This window comes from Microcebus murinus, chromosome 21 (genome assembly GCF_040939455.1).
Source record: "Microcebus murinus isolate Inina chromosome 21, M.murinus_Inina_mat1.0, whole genome shotgun sequence".
Classification (NCBI taxonomy): Eukaryota; Metazoa; Chordata; class Mammalia; order Primates; family Cheirogaleidae; genus Microcebus; species Microcebus murinus.
Window position 1 is genome coordinate 34116678 of NC_134124.1, and position 21044 is coordinate 34137721.

General features: G+C 36.1%; 1 protein-coding gene and 1 pseudogene across 4 annotated transcripts in view; one reads left to right on the forward strand and one right to left on the reverse strand.

Moving 5' to 3' along the window:
• The window catches only part of RANBP17 (RAN binding protein 17), a 361100-nt gene that overhangs the window by 322545 nt on the left and 17511 nt on the right, over positions 1–21044 (forward strand). For all 4 annotated transcript variants that reach the window (XM_012756963.3, XM_075996284.1, XM_012756961.3 and 1 more), the window contains one exon: positions 7941–8107. In XM_012756963.3, the coding sequence (XP_012612417.2) occupies positions 7941–8107 (167 nt within the window). The remainder of the gene's footprint in view (positions 1–7940; positions 8108–21044) is intronic.
• On the reverse strand, positions 18897–20896 carry LOC142863107 (caspase-3 pseudogene; annotated as a pseudogene).

Consider the following 21044-nt stretch of genomic DNA (forward strand, 5'->3'; position numbering starts at 1 on the left):
ATCTCACAGCAACCTCAAACTCCTGCGCTCAAGCTATCCTCCTCCCTCAGCCTCACAGATAGTTGGGACTACAGGCATGTGCCGCCATGCCCGGCTAATTTTATATATTGTTTTTTTCTTTTTTCTTTTTCTTTTTTTTTTTTTTTACTTGTCCAGCTAATTTCTTTCTATTTTTTTAATAGAGATGGGGTCTCTCTCTTGCTCAGGCTGGTCTCAAACTCCTGAGCTCAAACGATCCTCCCGCCTCAGCCTCACAGAGTGAGTGCTAGGATTGCAGGCGTGAGCCAGCACGCCCAGCCAGCTTATTGATTTTCTTGCAAAGAACCAGTTTTTTAGTTTTCAATAATTTTCTCTGTATTATTTTTCTGTTTTTTTATTTAACATTATATTTTTATTCTCTAGAAGTTGATCTTTATTGTTTTTTTCCTTTTTTACTTTGTTTTTTCTTTTCTAGTCTTTTTTTTTCAAGATAGAAGCTTAGATCATTGATTTTAGGCCTTTTCTAATATATACCTTTCATGCTTTATTTAAGCACTCGTACAGCTACACCTCACAAATTTTGATATATTTTGTTTTTATTTTATTCAGTTCAAAAATATTTTCTAATTGCCCTGCTGATTACTTTAGCCAATGGATTGTTACCTAGAAGCACATTGCTTATTTTCCAAATATTTGGAGATATTTCTGATATTTTTCTTTGATTGACTACAGTTTTATTCCACTGTGTCATACAATATACTCAATGATTTTTATACTTTAAATTTATTGAGACTTTTTTATGGTCCAAAATATGGTGAATGCTCCTTGGAGACTTGAAATAAATGTGTATTTCATTGTTGGGAAGAGTGTTCTATAAGTGTCGGGTCTAGTCGATAATGTTCAGATTTTCTGTAATCTTACTTGTTAGTTGTTTGTTGTCTACATGTTCTATGAATTAGCAAAAGAGAAGTGCTGAAGTCTCTAACTATAATAATAGATTTGTACTATGTCTCCTTTCAGTTTTTTCAGTTTTTGTATCAAGTATCTTAAAGCTCTGTTATTTATATTTAGGATTATTATGTACCTTGAATTAACCCCTTTGTCATGATGAAATGACCCTCTTTATTTCTGGTAATATATTTCCTCTGAAATCTACGTTGTCTAATATTATTAACTTCTCTAGCTATCTTTTGATTAGTGTTAGCCTCTTTTTCCAACCTTTCACTTTTAAAGAAGTTTCTTTGTATTTAAAGTTGGTTTCTTGTAGACAGCATATATTTTCTTTTGCTGCTATAACAAATTACTACAAACTTGATTCCTTAAAACGATACAAATTTATTATACTTTTTTGTTTTTGTTTTGTTTTTTAGAGACAGGTCTCACTCTGTTGCCCAGGCTGGAGTGCAGTTGTGGGATCATAGCCCCCTGAAACCTCAACTCCTAGGCTCAAGTAATCCTCCTGTCTCCAGAGTAGCTAGGACTATAAGCGCACACCACCACGCCCAGCTAATTTTTTTAATTTTTTGTAGAGACAGGTTCTCACTACATTGCCCAGGCTGGTCTCAAACTCTTGGGCTTAGGCAGTACTGCCACCTTAGTCTCCCAAAGTTCTGAGATCACAGTCTTGAGCCACTGCACCCAGCCTATCTTATGGTTTTGTAGGTCAGAAGTCTGACATAGGTCTTACTGGACCAAAACCAAAGTGTTAGCAGGACTGTATTCCTTTAAAGGGCTCTAGAAACAAATTCATTTCCTTGCCTGTCTAGCTTCTAGAGACCACCTACATTCCTTGGCTCTTGGTTTCCTTCCTCCATTTTCAAATCTAGCAAAGTCACATCTTTTTGATAGTTCTTCCATAGCTACATCTCCCTCTGACTCTGACTTCTTCTGCTTCTCTCTTCTACTTTTAAGGACCCTTGGGTTTACCATGGGCCTACCTAGATAATCCAGAATAATTTCCCTATTTTAAGGTCAACTCATTAGCAACCTTAAGTCCTCTTTGCCATGTAACCTGACATATTCACAGGTTCTGGGAATTAGGACATGGATATATTTTTCAAACACACAATATATAGCTGGGTCATACTTTTATATCAAATCTCAGTGTCTCTGCCTTCTAATTAGTATTTTCAACCATTTAATATAACTACCAGTATGTTTAAGTTTAAATCTACAATATTGCTATTTATAGCCATGCCTCTTCATTTTTTAGTGGTGCTCTAGGGATTTACAATCTACATTTACCATCTTCAGATAATATTATTGCAGTTTACTTTCAAATAATCACAGTCTACCTCTCTTCCTCTATTTCTACTCCTTCTGGAACTCTAATTTTATATGTATTATATACTTTTTACTGTTTTCCTAGAGTTCACTGATACTCTGGAGTTTTTTCTCTTTACCTTTCTGTTCTTCATTTTGTGTAGTTCCTATAGGTATATCTTCAAGTTCACTGGTTTTTTTTTTCCTCTATAATACCTAATCTGCTATTACTCCTGTATTTTTTTCATTTTAGATATTGTATTTTTATCCTCTAGATGTTCTAATTTGGTCTTTTTTTATATCTTCCATTTTTCTCATCAGGTTCATATTTTCCTTTAACCTTGATCATATGTATAAGATTTATATCTACTAATGTCATTTCTATATCAGCTTCTGTGGATTTATTGTTCTCCATATGGGTCATATTTTCTGAATTTTACTTTGCCTTGTTATTTTTGATTGTATGCTGGACATTGTGAATTTTACATTTTGAATTTTACTTCAGTGTGGGATTTTGATATATTTTTTTAAAGATTATGGATTCTGTTCTGTCTTGCAGTTGAATAACTTTTGGATCAATTTGACTCATTTGAGATCAAATGGCAGCCTTTATTTGGGGACAATTGAGCTCTACTACTAAGATGTGAGCCCTATGAGGACATTCTAATGCTCCATGTATTATGAAGTTTCTCCACAAACTATTCCCAGTTTCTAATCTTCAGTTTCTCATAGCATCCTTTCCCCAGCCTTGGGGAGTTTCTTCCCATACTTTCACAGGTCATTGTTCAGATAAACAATAGAGAGGACTCCCTTGCAAATCTATAGAACTGTCTTCTTCTGTAGGTCCCACACTCTGGTACCACAAGTTTTAGCTGCTTCAGCCTCCTCAAATTTCAATCTTTTATTCTCCAATGCAGTGAAACCACTTGGCTTTATTTGTATTTCCTCTCCTTGGCCTGCAACCTAGAAACTGCTTTGGGCAGTAAGCTGGAGCAATTATAGGTATTACATCATTGGTTTTCCTCTTTTCTAGTTTAATAGTGCTCTACTGCTTGTACAATAATTGAAAACCATTGTTTCATATATTTTGTCCTGTTTTCTAGTTGTTTATGGCAGAAGGGCAAATTCTCATAGCAGTTAATTCTTCATGGACATAAGCAGAAGTCTTTTATTATTACAGTTTGACTTCACATTCTTTTATCTCACATCAAAATAGTACTTGAAGATTTTTAATTAATTGTAGGCAACTATGTTATTTTCAACATATCATTTTGATAAGCCCTGGAATCTGCATGTTAACAGGCTGTCAATGGAGTCTTGATAAAGTTGCATTATGTATGGAGTACTCAATTTGGATTTAAGTTCCAGTGCTGCCACTTAATACTTGCATGACCATGGACACATACCATGTGCCTGGTGCTGTCATAGGTGTTACATATATATACTTCATTCATTTCATTCTCAGAACCATCTGCATACCACAAGTGGGTTAGGTGCTCTAAGAGAACTGTTTTTCCTTGTTTCCTACTTAATTGTAAGCTTTTGAAGAACAGTAACAGTGTCTTAATCACTGCTTTATTCCCAGTTTCTAGCATTCTGGTAAGTGCTCAGTAAATATTTATTGAATGAATTAAAAGATAATATTTTCATTATACAGATGAGTAGCTGTGGCTTAGAGAAGTGAAACAGTTCACCCAAGATTATACAACTAAAGTGTTTCATCTAGGATGTCTGTTAAACTCTAAAACTCATTCTTCTTCACCATACTACCATGTTAGATCTACCTGATAAGGGTCATAGCTTTAACAGCTAGGTGCTTGGTAGAGATGGTTTTCCTTGTACATATTGGTGATTTTATCTTCAACCTTGTGTTTTATTGCAAATTGGCATTGTAATCATTGGATAACCCTAGCAGGTGAATTGTGCCCTGTGTCTTCAAGAAAGAGAACTATTTAGAACATTGAAAGTAACCACTTGGATTTTTCCTTTCCCCAAAATGATATATTTGCAAAGAGGCATTTATTGGTATTGTTTGGGTTATAGACAGGTTTCAGTTCTACTGTAGCCTCAGTGGGAAAAAAATGGGAAGGAGGTACAGAAAAGTAAGTGATAAAGTAATGACTTGACTAATATTCTGAACATGATATTTCAAAATTTTAGTTAATTATCATTCCTTATCATTTTTAGTTTCATGCTCTTTTTAATTACTCATCCATTCTCCATGCCCCACCCCCACCGAACTCCCATATTTTTACAGAGACAAAACACAGGGCTTACAAAAAGCTGCTCTTAATAATGGCTCCCAATGCATTCATTCAATAATAATCAGTTGTGCACATACTATATACCAGATAACTATTCTAGACCTTGACAGTACCAAAGAGAACAAAACAGTTAAGATCCCTGCTCACATGAAGGGTTGCATTCTAGTAGGGAGAGATAACAATAAGTGAACAAACACACGCACGCACGCACACACGAAAATATCAAGTCATGACAGGTGCTAAACAAAGAATTAAAATGGGGTGATGGATGGAGAGTGTGGCTGTTTTAGAACTGATAAAGACAGGCCTCTAAAATTAGCCATGGCAGGGATGATGGTACATTCTAAACCTAAAAGACTAAACAAGGAGAGGTGAGAGCAAGCAAAAAGTTGGATCAGCTAGGAACCACTGTGTCTTTTCTTATGAAGTTCATTATTAGTAAAATGCATGTAAAGAATAAAGGAGAATATGTTGCTATCTTGAACACATTCTTGAATTGGATGGCATATATGGGATGAATATAATGTGGAGTGAAACATTTAAAAAATATTTATAACTTAGAGACCTTGTACATTAGTTTCTCCCACCAAAAAAATAAAAGTACTAAAGAGAGAAGAGAGCTGTGGATTAGCTAAGTAGACTGACAGCATTAGTGTTCAAGGGATTGAAATAGCCAGAAAAAGAAATGAGAAGTGAAAAAGTGAAAACCTAGTGTATGTCGGGCACTGTGTTACAATCTTTACACACTTAATCTTATTCATGTCTCACAACACCTTACAAAGTAGGTAGTATTAAGCACATTTTACAGAAGTGCAATTGAAGCTCGGTGAAAATCTAGAAAATAATAGATTCAAACCTAGACCCACCTATTTACAAAACGACTGTTTTATGCAAATAGGCCTTTTGTCTCTGAAATTGCCTTTCAGACCATACTTTTCCAAGACCTTCATCCTCTCTTCTGTTGTAGTGAGAAGTTTTGAGCTGAAGCCAAATTTCAGCTCAGCCCCATTATCATTCTTCCTGACTCTCAGTTAAGCAGTTCTTCCTATACAGTTAACTTTTCAGCACAGCTTTCGGTGATGGGTCTTAGTGAGCAGAAGGGCTATTACTGATGCATGTGTTTCCTGTGTAGACTGTTGCAGAAGAAAAGGAACACTTGGTTGTTTTCAATGCCAAACAACAAGTTACTAGGGAGGACAAAATGCCTATTAGGTTTATTTATTTCTAAAATTATCTAAATTATGGATGTAATCCTTTTTAAAAGATTCGAAACACCAAAAACCAGGACAAAATATGAAAATTTTTGACTTATGCACATCCTTTATGTCAGATAGTTTCTTTATTTGAATCTCATGTAATAGCTTGAGCTACAAAGAAAACCAATAATAATACACGGTGCTCAGCACCTTCATTTTGTTTTTGACTAAATGCCCCTTAATCCTTATGATTCCACACTTTTAAATCTACCCTAAAATAACATTTATCTTTTTCCAAGTTCCCAACCATAAATCAGCCATAATGGAAGCTGTTCTTGCTTTTATTGCAAAGATATGTGCTCCAACCTTTGTGTCTAAAGTGTTTACCTGGCTTTTTCACAGCTGACTCAGTGGATTGGAGCCTTTTAATGCAACCTGCATGGCATGTGGTCACCAAATCTATGCAAAGTCTTTGTAATTTTCATATGATTGATAGCATATTGCTATTCACTGGTGAGGGGAACCATATCTATTTCCTGTTTGCCTTTGTAGATGTTAAGTTACTTAATCCATTTACTTTCATGATTGGGATTTCAAATGCAGAAATGTGACAGAAAAGCAAGCAGACTCAACAAATCTGTGTCTAACTCTTGGGCCTAGATATTTTCTGCTATATAATGTGTTACCTCCCAGGATTATAAAACCAAAGCTCCCTTTTGTACAAAGTGAACCAGTTAGTGGGGAGAGATAAATACGAAATTAACTAATCAATTTATCAAACGCCATAGCTTTAGGAGGAAAAAAAAGCTTTTTATTTTTGCTTAGACCTTGGATAAATTACTTAATCTCTGAGCTTCAGATTTCTCATTTAACAATGCAAATAATGCTATATAAAGTAGTTGTTAGAAGTAAATGAGATGGTAATTTTAGTGTGTAAAGGAGATTCTCAATAAATGGTTGCTCTGTCATGTTACTTACTTGCTCAGAAAGCCTTCAATGACACCTCTATTGCCTTTCAAATCAAATGTAAATGTCTCAGCCCCACTATTGGATGCCCTCAAGTAAGAACCACCCCCCAAACTACTATGTCAGTCTTCTTTTATGACTCTCCTACACATTCTCTCAGCCAAACCAAAAGTCTACTCCCTGAATACACTCTCCTCTTTTTACCATGAGGGCAAACCTGTAATTATTGCCATTTTTGAGTGTCCATTGTGTTTTAAGAAGGTGTGTCTGCTATTTACATAGGTATTGTTGCTAAATACCTAATTTTAATGTAGTGGTTAAGAATATAGATCCAGAGTCTAGCTCCTCATTTATTTTCATACCTTGGCTGCACAGTCTTCTAGCTAGTCACTTAGTCTCTCTAAGCCTCAGTGTCTTCACCTGTAAATGGAGATAATAACAGTAAGTATTATAGTGCTGCTGTGAAGATTAAAAATAATAATTCATGTAAAGCACTTAACACAGTAACTAACACATAGTAAGCTCTCAATAAATATCAGGTATTTTTATTACTATACAACTTGTTATTTCTCATTCACCTCTGCCAAAATATTTTACATATGGTGAGAAAAATGAAGTGGCACTTTCAAAGTAATAACACAACAAGTAATTGGAAAAGATGGGACTTGAAACCAGAGCTATCTGGCTCCAAAATCCTTTCGCACCACACTGTTGCCTTATGCTAATCTCTCTACCTGAAAAATATCCTTCCTTATGTCTAAATGGAATAATCTTTTGCAGCCCATCTCTGGTGTTGCCTCCTTCACCAAGCTGTCCTTGATCACCATCTAAATGTGAGCTCTCCCCCAGAATCCTCAGTGTGTCCCCTCATTCTTACATAGCATTTTGCTGTAGTGACTTGTCTACTAAGCCATGAGCTCTTTGACACCTGGCTTGGCGTTAGACTCCTGTTTCCTCTGAAGCAGAGTACTTTCCATTAAGTAGATACTTTTATTAACAGTCACTTTAACTGAACAGAAGTTGTTGAGGTCACAAATGGAAAATTCTGTCCAATTCAATCTGAGAATCATTTACTTACTGAAGTGTCTCTAGGCGTAGCCCTGTAATAGACCCTTTGTTTAAAGAAATAAGAAAATTCCCTGCCCTCAAGGAATTTACAGTTTGGTAAAAGTGCTTTGAATCCGAAAGTGATTTTTTTTTAGTGGAGACATTATAATCAAATGAAGCAAATACTTAAGTAATGCAAATGAATTCTTATTTATTGTTTATACAGATACAGTTGTCTCCTCCAGCTGCTGTACCAGTTTAGACTACATCGTCACCTACCTCTTCAAGCACATAGCAAAAGAGGGCAAGAAGCCACTTCGAGTTGGAGAGGCTACCCAGGCTGGTCAGAGACTATTACATTTTATGCAGCAAAACCCAGATGTCCTGCAGCAGGTAACTGGTAGTTGTTCACCTACCTTAAAAAGCAAAGTTTCCAAGAAGCCATCCTGTCCCCGATTATCTCTTAGAGCAATTAGTCTTGCTAAGACTTTTTACTAATTATTGTCTAGGAGTATTTTCCCCAAAAGTGGTATAGGACACTGGTCTCAGGATTACTCACCTCAAGAAACCCCTTTGCCATTCATCTTACCTCAGTGAAGCTAGAATTAAAAAAGAGAATAGTTTTTCCAGACACCTGAGAAAAATAGGATGTAACCGGAACTAGAAACAGACAACCTCTGATTTCTTTCCTGGAGCCTCTGATAATGTTATCTTAAGTTAGACTTGTGAATCCTCTGCTACATTAGGAAACTACCATTTGTTGGGCTCCTAGTCTATGCCCAGCAACTTGCTAGGAACTTTCCATTCATTATATTATAATTGATATTTTTCCCATTTTAAGAAGGGAAACCAATGTTCAGATAGATTAGGTATATTTCCAAGAACATTTAATAAGTAATAAAGCCACAATTTCTTTATTTTCAAATGTGTTTTCTAACTGGCTAATAAGGGTTTAATATTGTTTTATTGTTTTAAAAAACTCACTTGTGCAAATCACAATTAACAGCATACATGAAAAATGAATATACATGCCAGAAATATTTCAAAAGAACAATACCATTTTTTAATGGCTGTAGCAACACTCTTGTATTTCTTAATTCCACTAAATTTGGAAAATATCTTCATACTATTTTCGGTTGTTTTCTTTTGCCAAATTATATCTGTAACAGTCTGTAATTAACAAATGTAAACACTTCAACAGTGTCTTGCTGCATGATCATTAGTGAGCAAATAAGTCACAATAATCAGAAAATGTCACAATGTAAATAAATGATGAAAATAGAATGAGATGGTATGAAAGAGATTTCTGGCTATCCTTTGTTGCTAATATTTAAATGAAATTATGTAAACCTTATTTGTGGTGAAGTTTCAGTTAACTAGTTATTTTCCGGGGGTGGAGGCAGATAAATGTAATTCAGATTTTATGTAACTAGGCAAAAGGCTGTAGGCCTATAACTATTTGGTATAGCCATGGAACTGTTACATGTTGGTAATATAGTAAAGGGAAGATGGAGGTACCTCACATGTAGTGAGGATTCATTACATGCAAGGTACAAGAACCATTAAGAGTTAGACATAATTTCTGTCCTCAAAAAATGTCCTTACATTCACAATGTTGTGCACAAAAAGAGGAAAAAAATAAGAAAATTAAATGTTATGTGGGACAAAGAGACAAGTAACTAACCAGTTATTTGGTAATTTGATTAATATAGTGATGACAAGTGAGTGACATATGAGGGGAGTACTGTCAGAGAAGTCTTCTCATTTAGATCCCACAACAACCCTAAAATGTGGGTATCATCATCCTCATTTTACAGATGAATAAGTTGAGGTGCAGTGAGATTAACTGGAAAGTGATGGAGTTGAAAGTTGAACCAAGGTCTGTTTAGCTCAAAAGCCCAAGTCCTTCCTCCTCTCACCACTGATATGCAAGGTGGGGATAATATCTCAGATTCACCTTGAATGCCTTTTCAAAATGTATCTTTTATCAGGATATGAGTGCACCTTACCCCCACGCACCCACCCAAATGCAGTAGCCACTGGTAATTTTGGGAGTATGTCTTAGCCCTCATATGTTTTGCAGGGAGAAAGTTGAAAACAACTTACCTACACCATGTAGCCACTGAAGAAAATAAATATTCATGGATTGGCCAGGAGTCAGACCCAGCCCCAACCCCACCGACTAGTCCACCACCAAATCACTCCAGCCATAATCACAATATTGTCCCATAAACTTTGGCAGACACTTTTAGGTTGGTAGAAAATTTTAGCAAAAATCAATAGGCTGTGGTCCTAGACAAAATACCATCAGACTGTGCAGAGCAAGTAATGTGGATGTGCAGGAGACAATCAAGTTTATCTTTACTCAGAATTACCATGCATTTGTTGGTTTAAGTAATTTCTATGTGTTAATGATACTTGGTAATCCTTCACTTTATAGCATATGACTAAGTAGTGATATATCTTTATTAACAGTGGAATACATTCTATTTATTTGGAATGTAGGCTTTCAGATAGCATTTTAAATATTAATAGCTGGTCTCTGGTAGTCAGCATAAATATGATTTGCATTAGCACTAGGTTATATCATCTTGAGTGCCTCTGATGTCAACTGTTGGGTATAGTAATATCTGACATCATCTCCTTAGGTCACTGACAACTTTGACCTCTATTCTTATGCACAGTTTCTGTCATCTCAAAAGCTCTTTTGAATTGATTTGAAATTTTGACTCTTCCCTTTATGAGGCAGTAAAATTGATAATTATTCAGATGGGAACAGAGCGCTGAGTGAAAAATCAATTCCACCCGCTCTCTGCTGCGTATAAAATTACTTGTGAGTCGGCTGGACTGAACGGATGGTCAGAGTAAAAGCAGCAGGCAGGAGTAGTGGGAAGAATTAGCTGGACAGAGCTAATAGCCTGAAGGGATGGACTTGGAAAAGAGGGAGTGGGCCAGTTGGGGGTTATTATGAGCAGGGATGGTCCCATTGATCATCTGTTTACATCAGCTTTCCAAGACCTTATAAATCAGCCCTGAAGAGCAGCAGAACCTAAGATTCAGCCTATTACCAGTGGGACTTTGTATTAGATTATCTTCATTTTCACACTCAGATGAAAAGTGAGCCATTGATTATTCATTGGTTGCCCATTAAATGCTGTTTTTTATAGATGATTTGCCTATCACAGAAGGTAATGAACAAGGTTGCTGCTTTATAACTTGAGGTTTCAGTTTTCAAGGCATCTGTGTCGGTTAAGTAATGCCTAACCCTATTAAAAGGAATGGGTTACAAATTGCTTAACAGTGCTGAAAAACTAGACCCTAATGACTAATTGTGCTTGGAGTTTAGAGAGGGTTTGTCAGCTCTTTAAACTAAACTGATGCAATGATACTGCAATTATTTACTAGTTTGAACTGTTTTTCCTCCCAACCTGGACCTATTTTGCTGGATACATAACTGCATGAAGAATGTCAATTCCAGATTGCAAAAGTTATCTCCTCAAGCTTCTGTAATAAAGGAAGCAGGAACCTACATAAAGGATTTTCCAACATCTTTACGGGCCTTTCCATTTGTATACAATAGCCTAGGAAAGGCATTTTAGTGCTTCTCACCTGGAAATGTATTTATTATGACCTGCTGTGTGCCTTTAGGTTCTCAGTATTTTAAAAAATGTTCTCAAAATAAGCCATCTTTCATACGTTGCAAACAAATTTAACTTTGCAAGCATTAAAATTTAGTCCTCGTGAAGATCCATTGTAATTAAGTGAATCTATTTCAAGTAAAAATTATTGCCTCACCAGCATTGCTTTGACTTAACAATTGAGAAAAACTAAGTTTAGATAAATTAAGGTGGAAAAATTCCCCAAGTATTTTTATGCCATTAGAAGGATAAATTAAAAGTTTAAGAGGAGACCAAAGTAACAGTGATTAGATTACTGATTACTACTGATCAATAGCAGACACTGATCTGCTACAATAGATGTTGGAATATAACATTTCTATGTGAAATTTTTTTCAGTTTCATCACTGGTCATGTTAAGTATTTGCATCTGTAACCCACAGATCAGCATTCATTTAGTTATATCACAGAGTGAATGATATCCCCAAATTAGGTAAATGAAGGAGCTTGTTTTATAGAATTAGAAGAGCATTTCAGATTATGAACAATTCTTTTTGAGATTATAAGAACAAAACACTCATGCTGAATGCTTCTTTAAATCAGAAATTCAGTTAAAACTAATTACTCTAGAAAAAGTAGCACCTTCCACAAGTATAAGAAGTATGTGATTGTTAGTATGGCTGATTAGATTATGCAATTAATTTATTGAAGTATTTTTAGCAATTATAGTCATTAAAATCTAAATTTATTGCATGGAAAAATTAGAGCAGTTAGATTTGAATTTGTCTTACCTTCATCTGTTTATCTATTTGGCTCAACTCAGCTGTATTAAAATCCCAAAGAAGTTCTAATTACGATTTTCTCTTTTTTATTTTGTTTATTTACTTATTTGCTAACCTGGCATTTAACTACAAATTGTGAAGAGCTGTCAGGAGCTATAAAAATCATACTTCAGTAGGGATGTAAGCTGAAAGAACATTCACCCTTTTCCTCAATCAGTCAGTCAATCAATGAAAATTGCTTTTGTATAGTGCTCTTCATGACATGCATCCCAAAGTGAATTACAGCAAAAGGGAAATCATCTGCTCTTTTTTCATTTCTGTGTTTAGACTGAAACGATATTGCTCAACATTTTGACATACTGTGCAAGACATATTTCATACTTAAGATAACATTCCGTAATACTAAGTAGGAGAAAGTGCAGTCGAATATTTAACTGATGTGGAGCCTTTGGCCTACAGAGCCTTAGCAAGACTGTCATAGTGAAAACACTTAAGCAGATGAAATATAGTCACATCTCTTATCATCTTAAAAAAAATAATTAGCCAGAATTTCCAATGTTAATAAAGACATTTCTAGTGATACTTAAATAGAAAATAGGCTCTCCATATAACCCATTGGCTCAGTCTAGTTGATTTGCAATTTTATTCTAAAAAATATGGCAGTAGATATCAAAAACAAGCTAAAAGAACATTCACAACTGGATTGGGGATAACATGGATTTAAAGGTTTAAAGGAAGCCAGAGATATGTCATTAGACACTGAAATTGGAAAATAGAAACTCAGATTTTATGACAAAATTGTTTTTTGCACATACTGCTGCAGTCTTGGGCTTAACAGCAATCCATGCATGTACTATGTATTTATTTCTAGGAAAAAAATAATACTGGCAAAATATAAGTGTTTACTATGTGCAGACACTAGCTCTTTATATATGCATCATCTGATTTATCATCACAGTATCTCTGTGAAGGTATAGTATCATTGCCATTTTACAGATATAGAAACTAAGGCACAAAAAGACTAACTTTCCCAAGGTCATGAAGTCAGTAAGTGGAAGAACTAAAATTTTAGCCTAGATGTTTTTAACTTCAGAGTGCTTAACCACAAAGCTATCTGCTCTTTATTGTTTGATGGCTTCTAATCTAAAGTATATATGTTTTGAGCATTTGCAATGAGGCAAATTGAGCTTCCAGTAAGTCCCACTGGGGCCATCCTCAAGGTATAATGATTTAGAGCAGTCATCCTATACCCCAACTATATACTGCAGTCGGTACAAAACAGATGGACAGTGACCCAAAGAGGCAGCGGGCAAGGAAAAGGAAGATTGCTTTGCCAGCTGGTGCAGAAAAAGCCCTGTGGCTCCCACCATCACCAAGGCAGTGCTAACCAAGTTTCCACTCTATTATTCTACACCCATACCCATCCATTCATGAATTTTATTGCCACACATTGAGGCATAAAATTTGGTAAGACATGTATCCTTGAGAAGGTCAGAGTCTTATAGTATAACTGTTTCATGATGATCTTTTGTGACGTTTCTTTAATGCCTTTGTGGTAGCTCTTAAGGTTTACTTCAACCTAATCTCTCTAGGATAGACAGTATGGCAACTGTGAAATGAAGGTAGGGAAGCAACATGTGCTTTGCATCTGTCTACCATACCCAGCACATCTCTATACATCGTCCTGATTCTAACCACTGATTCATCGATATAGAATGCCATTTTTCACTTCTCTCTGGTTATAAACCGCTTCACTTTTCTAAAGGAAATTTCTGTTAGTGAGTACCATTAATTCTATTAATAGTCATTCTTAAAGCATGAATCTGACACCTGGGTTCATTTGAGCCTCCCTCTCCCTTTCCTATCCATTATACCCTACATCAGCTATCACAAACTAAGATGCCTACAGGGAGGGCCAACCAGCAAACTTGAATGTGGTACTGGAAAGAAACCAAAAGTTGAGTACACATCTCTGTCTAAAGAGGGCAGCCTCAACACAATGTGTATGTGTGTACAATTGTTGCCAGATATATTGAAATTTCTCCCCTGAAAAGAAGCCAGAAATTCAGATTTTTAAATTTTGGCCACCAATTGAAAACTAAAAACAACACTAAAACATAAAAACACTTAACAGGCCAACCCTGTATGCCTGGCTACCAGTTTTCCATCTCTATATTATACAATCTTAAGGAATTTCAGATTAAGATCTCCCAGTGCAGGATCCCTTATATTTCCCACAGCCATCCCATGTAACAATGCTACAGTGTTATTTTTATTCCTATCTGAATTTTTTGAAAAGTTTTGAAGCATACTTTTTTGGTTAGTTTAAAAAGGAAGTAGTTAATTTGGTTTTACTTTCTTTATTTTGCTTTTCTTTTTCCTTTTACTATACTTAAGTCTTTACTGAAACTTAAAGGGCGCATTTTATCACTTTTAGGTAGTGTTTTTGTATAATGAAGGGATGCAATAAACAGGAAATGAAACTCAGTTAACACTTTTCAAACTTTTTTTATTTTCAAAATAGCCAGGTTTGTTTGTGGCAAGAATAAAGTTCAATTTGGTCAAGTGTATGTTTGAACACAATGTAATCAATAAGGATCAAATCAGATTATTTAAGAAAAGGATGATTGGACAAAAGTATCTAGGTAACAAACAGGCAATAAAAGTTCAAAAGAAAGACAATCTCTTAAGAATGAAAAATTGGCCAGGCACAGTGGCTTATGCCTGTAGTCCTGGCACTTTGGGAGGCCAAGCTGAGAGAATTGCTTGAACCCAGGAATTTGAGACCAGTCTGTAGTTGCTCCATCTCTACAAAAAAATTAAAAATTAGCCAAGCATAGTGGCATACTCTTATAGTCCTAGCTACTCAGGAGGCTGAGGCAGGAGAATCTCTTGAGCCTAAGAGTCTGAGTATGTTATAGTGACCTATGATGACACCACTGCATAGAGCCTGGTAACAGAGTAAGACCCTGTCTCAGAAAAAAAAATAAATAAATAAAAATTTGTGACGACTACCCCTAAAGATTAGTTTAGAAAGTTAATGTTTATAATTTTTTAAAATACTAGTTTTTTATTAAGATGGCATTTTATCTGTGATGTTATGAAATTATTTGTCTATCTTTAAAAGGATGATTTATTATTAACCATATAGCCGGCATTTTTATTTAGTTTTTATTATAGAAATATTTGTTGAATGACTTTCAATTATAACAAAAATGGTATTTTAAGGCAGAAAAGCCAGTTAAAATATAAATCTATTCTTGATTTATAAATCATTTATAAATCAAATTAATGTTGTAACCATAAGAATACATATTTACAGAGTGTTTTTTCCCCCTCAAAGATTACCTACGTCTTAATACTTGTCCTGATACCTCACAATGGTCAATGAATGTCTATAAAACAAATCCCCCAAAAATTAATTTTTAGAAATATGACCTTCGGGCAGTGATTTTTTTTTTGTTAAGGAGGAGGTCTCGCTATGTTGCCCAGGTTGGACTCCAACTCCTGGGCTCAAGCAATCCTCCTGCCTCAACCTCCTGAGTAACTTGGACTACAGGCATGTGACACCACATCCTACTTTGCAGGCAGTGATTTTAGGTATCAAATCTAGCATGGTCATAGACTACTACATAATAAAACAAAAGATAATGCTAAGATAAAATTATATACTATAGAATAAGAATTAAGTACTTTAAATATTGTTCTAAATGGTTAGTAAAACAGAGAGGTTTCCCTAACCCCACTAGGACATTTTTTTACCTCTAAGCACAGTTTAAGGATGTAACCCATTGATAGCATAACCTGCCTTATTAATTGAAAGGGATGGAATCCACCAGATGTAGCCCAAACCAGCAGAGAGTTGGGTGACTAAGCAACAGCAAAGACACCATATTGAGTGAGCCAGAATCCAGTCTCCAAGTCATTTATTTCAGCCAGTGACAATACATTTAAACTCCTGTGCCTCAGCAGTGATTGATGGTTTAATATCATATATAATTTTTTTAATGAAGGAAAACCATTTAAATATGTTACCATTTGCACTGGTATTCTCCTATGTACATAACTGCATTTAATCATTATGGGGATTGTTTTTATACTTGTGTAATTTGTATCCAAGAAATAACTGTCAAAGCCATCTCATGCTGTTGCTGGAAATGGTACAGTGTGCTTCATACTTGAATAGATTCATTCTTCCCTGCACATAATTAAGAGTGTTGGAGCTTTCACTATCACCACATAGGAATTCCATGTTTACATTTCTGAGAATGAAAAATTAGCCACAATGTGCTTTTTCAAGTTCCCATTTTCTGGGGCTGTGATATTTAAGTACCTTAGTTTTGTACCAGTGTATGATTTGAAGAGTTTGATTTTAAGACTTTTAATATTAAAATACATAATAAAATTTTATTATCTAATTACAAGAGGGTTTAGCCTCTTATTAAAGTTGCTAAATCAGGCCTGGATTAGCATTATAATGGCACAGTTTGACATAGAATACTCAAAAGTCAAGTTCAAGGGAAGGGAGGGTTTTTTTGTTTTGGGGGGTTTTCTCCTACCCCCAGACCTCATACAAAATAACAAGGATGAAATGCATGTATGGAAACAAACAAGGAGCAATTTGGGACGCTGAAGAAGGACTGGAAGTGTCAGTCTAGGATGGTACCCTTAGGCAAGGCAGCTGGTATATGTAGCCTTTTGTTTATCTGCTACTGGTTTATGTAGCCTTTAGGCCGGCACCAGAAACAATCACTCCTACAGGGTCAGCTGCTGGTCAGAAGCAAAGTAAGAAAAGATTTTACGTCCAAACACGGCAACCATAATTTCTGTACAGCTGGCACCTGCTACTGGTGCACAGCATGAAGGTGAAAGGTCAAAGAGGCAGTTGTTCAAAACTCAAGAATGGCTTAAAGGGACTTGTAGATTAATCTGCTTTATTAACTTCTGTATATTAGATAACTATTGCTGTGAATGACAGTACATCTTTTTGAATAAGTCGCATCTCTTTCTCTTTTAAATTAGCTTTTGAGTAATGAATATTAAATAGAAAGCATTTCAGGGGTAATTAAATGAAAACAGAATGATGTCATTTTACAATTATATTTGTATGTTTATAGAATAGAGGAATTATAATGTCTTCCAAGGATCTAAAAGGAAAAAAAAAAAAAAGCCAGCTCTTCATAAAGAAGAATTTGGAATAAGTAAGCCGTATGTCCATTAGCCTCTGTCTTTAAACTAAAAAATATGTTGTAGTTTGTGACTTAGCATGAAGTCATTGGGTGCCAGTGGCTTGATTTGGCATTCCCAGGAGCTCCAAATGTTTTCTTTATGAATTAAAGTGGCTATTATCTGTCATCATTCTTTTATCTACACTTTAGCACAGTTTTGCTATTAGTCTGCAACAAATGTTCTCAGAATAGCAAAGGAGTTGTAAAAAATAAACAACAGCTATACCTTTTCCTTCACACTCATGTAAGGTAGAGAGAGAATAATTCATAAGGGGGAAAAAACACAGGTTTAGCCCAATAATAATTAGGCATGCTTTATAACAGTCTTTCACCCCGTATGGCAAATGGCAAGCAGGATGGTTTTTTAGCCTCTTCATTAATAGTGATTGGCATAATTGGCTATCATTGTAAATTAAGAATAAAAAGAATTCACTAAATGTCTCTTTTTTTAAGACCTCTGCAAGGAAAATTTATAACTTACAGATTAAATATTGACACCAACTCTGGGAAGTTTTTTAACAGTCATGTTCAAAAGGAATGGTTTCGTCTGTTGACTCTGAGTGATTTTTGGTTTTTAGTTTATCTTTTTTCACTTAAGAATTCTAAGAAAAGAAAGCATTGCAGACTGGGTGCAGTGGCTCACGCTGTAATCCTAGTACTTTGGGAGGATTGCTTGAGCCCATGAGTTCAGGACTAGCCTAAGCAACATATCAAAACCTTATCTCTACCAAAAAAAAAAAAATTCGCTGGACATGGTGGCTCAATGCCTGTCATCCCAGCTACTTGAGAAACTGAGGCAGGAGAATTGCTTGAGGTTGTAATGAGCTATGATGACACCACTGCACTCTAGCCTGGGCAACAGAGTGAGACCCTGTCTCAAAAAAATAAAAACCGAAATCATTGCATAGGACATCTATGTCTTTGTGCTAATACAACACTGCAGCGTTTATCCACAGTTCATGAACAGAAGTTATTTAGGATTTCATTTGCACTCCCAAGTTTTGATGCAAGTGCAATCTTTGTCCTCTAAGCAGTATTTCCTTGACATATGACATTTCCTTGACATATCATTTTCCTGCATCACACCCAAGGTATCACAGGACTTACCAGAGGGATCCTAAATTTGTATGGGTATCACAAAGTGTATTTTGAAATAAAATGCAAAAGAGATTTTTATAAAAGGGTCACACAAGAACACATCTTAAGATACCATCCCATGCTGCACTTACTAAGTTACAGGTCTAGTCAAAACGAATGGCTGTCATTTACAAATGTGAATTCTTCTCTTTAAGCATAAAGAAAGCTCAGGAAAAATGCCAGAGTGGGCCTCCAGGAGCGAGGTGGTGGGGGCCTGCACCACCCCAGGGGCCAGAGGAGGGCTCTGGCTGGCTCTGACTTCTAGAGTCCTATGCACCATGGTCCTCTCATGCCAGAGAACAGTATAAAACAGTACTAGTATTTTCCTTTGATTATAAACTTCAACAGAAAAATAACTTACCATGCTTTAAAATTTTACTACGAAGAGTACTATAATTTTTATTGCGACATACCACCTTTGAAAAAAATTTCCATTCAAGAAGTTTCTGATCTGGCTCAGTTTCTTACTTGGCGATTTGCGCCTTGGAGCGTCCTCCACACACGCCAGTACGGATGAAGAGACTAGCTGGTGGTCTTTCCCGAAGGTGCCTCCCACGGAGCAGGTTGTGCATGTCCCTGCTCAGGCTCCAACCACCTGCTAATTCCAGAGAGCCCGGCTGACCAACTTACTGTTCTTCGCTCACATTCCATTTTTATTACGTAAGTTGTATTTTAGTAGGTTCCTATAGAATTTGTGTCATCCTGTTAATGATCAACAGTTTGAGGTTTTTACACAGTAGCTCTTCAGATATTTTGCTGGTATGTGAAGCTCAACTGACGTGCACAGGAACAAATACACTGGCAGATCAGCTGCATTTCAGCACCTTATGGTTGTAGCTCCATCCCCTTATAAATGCTACATTTTACCCTTAAAAGCATCAACTTAGTTTGCTCATACTTCCTCTCAAATAAAATATTTACTTTCTTTTTCCATAGTAAACAATGACTTTTTTTTTTAATAACAAAGACATGCTCAAGACAAACATCACAAAACCATAACCTTAGATAAATGGTCTAAAACACAGTTGACTCATGTCTGCACATCAATTCTACACTAAAGGTTCCAGCCTTTGACCGTGCCCACAGGTCCCTACGTTCTTCCACATAATCATTTTTATAGTTTGACAAAAACTAAAATACAACTTTCTAAGTGGGAGGATGTCGTCAAAATTCCTCATTGCAATGTTTCATGATTACTTAAAAATTCATAGCATAGCATTTTTTGCTAATTATGAAAGTTGTAAATTTACAATCATTTCCTTTCATAAGGACTGCACCATTATCCATTTTTATTTATTCCTAATTAAATTCAATTCCAACTACCTGATTTTGAGTCTGAGGTAAGCTTTGTATTGGTTCTACTACCATGGAAGTGGTATGTTTCAAAGTACCATCTAGAACATTCGATTGGATTTAAATGAGAGCAGAAAATATGGTATCAGTCGTATTGTTTTCTCCCTTGGCATACAAACTAAAAAAACCCAAACAACCATTTCTTTAGTGATAAAAATACAATTCTTTTGTTAGCATGGACACAATACATGGAATTTGTTTCTTTGCATGAAAAGTAGCTTCCAAGGAAAAGGACTCAAATTCCGTTGCCACCTTTCGGTTAACCAGAGTAAGAATGTGCATGAACTCGAGCTTGTGAGCGTACAGTTTCAGCTTAGCACAAAGTGACTGGATGAACCAGGAGCCATCCTTTGAATTTCGCCAGGAATAATAACCAGGTGCTGTGGAGTACAAGAAGTCGACCTCGACTGGTATTTTCTGACACGCTATGTCATCATCCGCACTGCTGTCTGTCTCAATGCCACAGTCCAGTTCAGTACCTCGGCAGGCCTGAATAATGAAAAGTTTGGGTTTTCCAGTCAGACTTCTACAATAATCCCCTCTGAAGAAACTTGTTATTTTTTTAGGTCAACAGGTCCATTTGTCCCCAAAATTATTCCTTCCTCACCATGGCTTAGAAGCACGCAAATAAAACTGCTCCTTTTGCTGTGATCTTCTTTAGAAACGTTATGCATCAATTAATTCCACAATTTCTTCACGTGTAAGATCATTTTTATTTCTGACTTCGTATTTCAAGTTCATGAATGTTTCCCTGAGGTTTGCTGCATCTACATCTGTACCTGACCGAGATGGCATTCTGGTGCTTTTATGAAAGTTCTTATTATTACTTATTATACATAAACCCATTTCAGGATAATCCATTTTGTAGCTGTTATCCAGGGACATTGCAGAGTCCATCGATTTGCTTCCATGGATGATCTTTGTTTCCAAATTTTTAATGGATTTTGCATCCACTGAGTTTTCATTATTTTCCATGGATACTTTTATTAACTACAGTCCCAGGTATTCAGAGGGCTGAGGCAGGAGGATCACTTGAGCCCAGGAATTCAAGGTTGCAGTGAGCTATGATGCATGTCACTGCACTCTAGCCTGGGGGACAGAGTGAGATTCGCATGGCCTCCTCACAGCCACCAGCCGCTCCCCCGGCTCCGCTTCTGGAGGCTTCCGCGCCCCGCAGGCCCAGGAGGTGAGCTCGGGTGCCAGCCCCCGCGGG